This window comes from Echeneis naucrates, chromosome 1 (genome assembly GCF_900963305.1).
Source record: "Echeneis naucrates chromosome 1, fEcheNa1.1, whole genome shotgun sequence".
In the NCBI taxonomy this organism is placed as follows: Eukaryota; Metazoa; Chordata; class Actinopteri; order Carangiformes; family Echeneidae; genus Echeneis; species Echeneis naucrates.
This window is the reverse complement of record NC_042511.1, coordinates 2,116,666-2,122,399: the sequence shown is the minus strand read 5'-3', so window position 1 is coordinate 2,122,399 and position 5,734 is coordinate 2,116,666. Positions and strand designations below refer to the sequence as shown.

At 49.0% G+C, this 5,734-nt stretch overlaps 1 protein-coding gene across 1 annotated transcript; it reads left to right on the top strand.

Moving 5' to 3' along the window:
• The first annotated feature begins 375 nt into the window (after positions 1–375).
• LOC115048545 (protein phosphatase 1 regulatory subunit 29-like) lies at positions 376–4,777 on the top strand. Its single transcript, XM_029510097.1, has 4 exons — positions 376–567; positions 1,284–1,433; positions 1,866–2,857; positions 3,181–4,777. The coding sequence occupies exons 1-4, from the start codon at positions 376–378 to the stop codon at positions 4,775–4,777; spliced, it is 2,931 nt and encodes a 976-aa protein (XP_029365957.1).
• Positions 4,778–5,734: the final 957 nt, after the last annotated feature.

The window sequence follows — 5,734 nt, the reverse complement described above, 5'->3', positions numbered from 1 at the left end:
GTTATATATAGGCCTTCTGCCTTTCTCTGAAAGGGAGGACTTCCTCATCCGTGCTGTCAAGACTTCCATTTGTTGGAGGCCATGAGTAGCTGCTGGGGCAACAGTCTCCAAAACCTGTTGATGTGGAACACCTAAAATGGGGACTGGACTTTCTGCCATGCTGCAAGCTCAGCTCTAATCGCCGTGAAGACGTCCTTCTGCTCACCTTTCTCTCTGCCGACTTCGATTTGGCCGCAGCTGAACTGCAGACCATTCCTGATTTGAAACTGCCGTCCTGCTCTCCCCCTCCCCACAGCTCCCGTCTCTTTCCCCCACCCCCACCCCCTCCCCTTTTTTTTCTACCGAGGCAACATCAGACAGTCCCTTATCCAAACTATGGCCAGCAGACTCTGTTTTTCCTCCCTTTTCCTCCCTCTCCTGCTTCCTGCACTGCTGCTCCTCCGCCTGCCCAGCGAGGTGAGGGGGGACTGCTGGCTGATAGAAGGGGATAAAGGCTACGTTTGGCTGGCTATCTGCAGTCAGAACCAGCCGCCGTACGAGACCATACCCCAGCACATCAACAGCACGGTCAGTATGAACCTATTTATCCCCTTATCCATCTTTTATAGCACCACCTCTATAAAACCTTCATGCACCTCAGCTGCAATGCTGTCTGTGAAAAAGCACGTGGTATTAATCACAACTTTAACTTTTTGTTAAGCTTCTCTTACGTGTGTTTGCCGTTTAATGTGATTTTCTTAATTGGCTGTGGCCATGGTAAAGCAATGTTGACAATGTGACTTTATTTGTCTCCAAATAAAGTTGGGAATATGAGCGGCAATGGCTGAGTCGTTGTGCAGCTGTAATGATTTGATGCAAAAGGAAGCTTGATTGTGTTGATGCTAATCACTTTTTAGGTGTGAGCTTGATACATGTATATTTTAAAGTTCCCACCATTTCAATTAGTGTAACCATCTGCAATTTGCAGCGTAAATAATGTAAAACTGGAGAACTTTGATAATTTATTGAAGCACCCAACGGTAATGTTAACATGCAACTGCATCTGCTCCACTCTTAGCATCGACGTCTACCTAGATATCTCAGGAGGGATGCTTAGCTGCTGGCAAGCTGGCTTTAATCGACAGAAAACAAATTTTGATCGGATGTATAATTGGGGAAAGTGTGCATTACACAGAATTCGGAGATGCAATATGCTCTGGGCAGATTTTTCTTGGGGTGGGGGAGTTTAGTGTCCTCCTCTATGGCATCACCTGAAGTGCATCCAACTCCCTTTCTCCCTGCAGGTTCATGACCTGAGGCTGAATGAGAACAAACTGAAGGCAGTGCTCTTTATCTCCATGTATCGTTTCACAAACCTCACTGACCTAAATCTGACCAAGAATGAGATCAGCTACATCGAGGATGGGGCCTTTACCGGACAGGCTAACCTTCAGGTCTGTAGTCGGGACAGGAAGTTTTTACGTTTTTCTTCATCTTTCATTACTTTGCCACAACACCCACAGTTGTTAAGACCTTGATGGTTTAAATATTTAGAAAACAGATCAGGAACCAATTTTCTTAGACTATGCTAATTTAGTGAACATTTTTTGTACTATAAATCCTTTTAAATAAAGATACTAAAGACAATAAGGATAAGAAAGGTAAATAAAGCTCAACAGACTTCCGTCAGATAAAAACTCCGGTTACATAATCTGTTCACAGGATGTTAAAATTTCAAACTTCCACTTTGAAAGTAATGTGACTGAATTATGTGTATAATCCTGTTAATGCATGCAAATTGTCAAAGTATCTCTTAAATATTTCCTAAAATCACAAACAATGTTTTGTCCAAAATTTCACGGCTGCTCTCTCTGTATCCGTCTCAGGTTCTGCAGCTCGGCTACAACAAGCTGACCAACCTGACAGAGGGCATGCTGCGAGGTCTGGGTCGGATGCAGTGCCTCTTCTTGCAGCACAACCTCATTGAGGTCATTGCCACCAATGCTTTTTGGGAGTGCCCCAGCCTCAGCAGCCTGGACTTATCTTCCAATAAGCTGGCACGTCTCGACCCGTCTACCTTCACCGTCCTCAACAGGCTCATGGTGTGTGAACTGGCAGGAAACCCTTTCCACTGTGGCTGTGAGCTCTACAGCTTCCTCTCCTGGCTGGAGGCGTTCAACAACGTCACCCACACGTACGACCGCCTCCAGTGCGAAACCCCTCCAGAAATGAACGGCTTTCCACTCCTGAGCCCCGTGCCCGGACATGGAAAGAACGCCCTCTTCAAGCTTGTGTCCAAGTGTCAGGACGGTGCGACGGGGATGACCTCGCAGATACCGGATCAAGATCAAGGCTCGGGGATGGGTTTTGACAACCCAGACCAGGGTCTTTACCACCAGCCGACCATATCGTCCACTGCTGACCCCACCTATAACCATCAAATTTCAATGAAGCTTCAAACCGTTTCTTTCTTCACTGCCTCGCTGATTGTTCAGATTCCTCGACCGTACTCTAAGATGTACATACTTTCCCAGTACAACCTCACCTTTGTCGCGGACATCATGCCCCTTAAAAACAAGAGGGAGATAATCACTTTGGACAAGTTGAAACCGCACACCAACTACACCTTTTGTGTGGCCTCTACGAGCAAATCTCAGCGCTACAACCACACCTGTCTGTCCTTTACCACACGAGTTATGGGGCCAGAGGACCAGCGAACAAATCAGTCCACAACTACACACTACATCATGACCATCCTGGGATGTCTGTTCGGCATGGTCATAGTGCTTGGATTCGTCTATTACTGCCTCAGACGGCGACGTATCCAGGAAGAGAAGGAGAAAGCTATAAGTGTCAAGAAAACTATCCTGGAGATGAGGTACTTGACAAAATGTTTTTTGTTTTTTTTTTTTTTATTATTAATATTTTGTTAATACATATATTAACAAAAGTCTTGAGACAAACTTTAGTCATGGCAGAAAATTACTAAATGGCCATTTTATTGACACTGACTGCAGATTAAGCCCCAACGGGGGCTTTAATCTGCAGTCCTGGAAAGCCCACATTTTTCCCCCCTTTGACCTTATTTAGGTTTTTTTGCTTCACTGTTTCTCATCACTTTTTTTAGATTTATTTAAAACAGCATTAATATTACTTGAGCGATTGAACTGAAATGAATTGAAATTATTGGTCATTCCTCAGGTATGGCCCAGAGGCAGCTGCAGCAGTGACCAATGACCCGGGCGCCATGCAACGTCTCCAGGAGCAGGCCCACCACCAGCACCATCATTCAGGAGGGGCAGGAGGCAAGTTGCCCCAGTCTGCCTCCTCGAGCACAGGCATGCTCCACGGCTCAGCCAACACCAGTTCTTCCCGCCTCTCCACCTTGCCGCAGGTAGAAAAAATGGCCACTGCCTTCTCTGAGGCGATGGGCAGCAAGGGCAACTACATGGATGTGAGGACGGTGGGAGTGACGGGGGAAGGCAGGGAGGGAGGGCCAGTGGCTGGAGGAATAGGGGTAGGAGGGGAGGTAGTTGTGGATATGCGAGGTGGGGCTGAGAATGGGACAGAGGCTGGGGAGGATTCGGAGGACGATGGCCGTGGCTCAGCATCAGAGATCTCCACCATTGCCAAGGAGGTGGACAAGGTGAACCAGATCATCAACAACTGCATTGATGCCCTGAAGCTGGATGCCTCTGCTAATGTTGTGACCACAGCTGACAATGATAACTCTGTGTCCTCCTCCCAGCCTCCAGCTTGCATCACGTCCCTTCCCCGCAACCTCCTGCCCCTCTCTCCGGGCCACCCCGGTGATCAGATCATGGCCTCCTCACCAAAGGTGCATCCAAAGCCTCACCCCCAGCCTCAGCCTCATCCTCTGCCTCATCCCCATCCTCAGCCACATCCTCAACAACATCCTCAGCCACATCCTCAGTTGCATCAACCGCCACATCCACCCTCTATGGCCCCAGTGCCCTTGGTCATGCCCCTGTCTGAACGGCCGGGTATCAGCGGCGGGGGGTTCCTCTCCCCTCCCTACCGTGACCCGCCCCCAGCCAATGCAGTGCGGCCCCTTCAGAGGCAGCTGAGTGCCGACACTGCTGTGAAGAACCGTTGCGGTGTTCCTGCTGCAGGATCCATCAAGAGCGCCAGGGTGTTCAGTGTGGATATCCCAGAGCAGCGTAGTGATCCCCCCAAGTACCCGGCAGAAAAGAGCAGCCCTGCAGGTTGTGGTGGTGGAGGCGGTGGAAGTGGAGGAGGCGGTGGAGTAGGGGGCTGCAATGGGAATGGAATGGGGAACATTAATGGTGGTGGGGTGAGCGTGAATGGGAGTGGGATGGGCTGTAATAACGGGAGTGGAGGTGGTGGGGTGGTTGGCCCTGGACAGCAACAGCACCATTTGGAGGTTCAGCCAGACTACCACAGCTCTGAGCACCGCCACTCCTTTCCTGCACTCTACTATGAGGGTGGGAACGAATCTCCCTCACCAGCCCAAAAGGCCTCATTCCTCAAGCCGCTGGGGCGCACTAGGAGGGATGCCACAGCTACCTACTCCCAGCTCTCACCTTCCCGTCACCACAACTACAATTCTGGCTACTCTTCCAGTCCAGAGTATTCATCTGAGAGCACACTGCGGATCTGGGAGCGATTCCGGCCTTACAAGAAAAGCCCCAGAGAGGAAGCTTCCTATATAGCGGCGGGACATGCCCTGAGGAAGAAGGTTCAGTTCGCCAAGGATGAGGACCTTCACGACATTTTGGACTACTGGAAGGGAGTTTCTGCCCAACAGAAGCTGTGAGCCGAAGAAGCAAAGTGAAATTCCTGTAGGGGAGATTGTAAAGTTTGATGCAGACAGCGGACTAACTAAAGGGAATAGATGTTACTGTAGCAGGACATATAATAACGAAGACACGGATCTGCAGAGTCAAGAGGTTTTTCTTGCTGGGTGATTTTTTTGGAAATTGGTTCTCTGATAATTCATTGACATTTTGGGAGGTTGTTTCTGACGTGGCTGCGAGTGTTCAGCAGACTGCCTCATACTGGGCACTTTGGTCCTCACAGGCTTCTACAGACCCGTTGAATCCCCACTAATGAGCAAAGCAAAGGTGGTGATAAGCAAGTGTCTTCTACCTCATTACTGGCACACTGTAGCTCAGCTATCTCACCAGAGGCAGCCCCATTCATGACTTAAGCCCCCTCCCTCTTTTCTCTAATCCCATCAAACCACCATTCACAAAACAGTCATTCCACAGCACCGCCAACACCTGCTCTCCTATAGAAGCTTCATTTAGGGAGATAATGAGGGTGCAGGATGAGGAATTAGGTGCGTTTGTTTTAGTATAGCCTGAATCTTCCTCTTTGGGGAGGACATTAAGTGATACTTATCAGCCTAATTGTTCTCTCTGGCAATTAGCCAACACAAGAGTGTGTCGGGGAACCGGTGCGCTGAGCATGCTTATCGATTCGAAACACCCACCTACATATATTCAGTGGTGTGTGGGCATGGCTGTGTGTAAGGTTGAGGCAGAGGCCAAGTCGTCCTGTACTCTCGGTCTTCTCTACGGTAGCAAAGTGAATAGCTGAGCAGAAATGCTTTGCATATAGATAACAACCGAGTTGGGGAGTTGTGACTGTACGTGTGTGTGTTTGGCCCAGCCTGTCTATCTTGATAACCCGAAGTAGACCTTCTCAAGACCAGCAGGCATATTTGTCTGCCGGGCCATTTCTTATTTAAAGGTGTAGCATATTTCCTTTT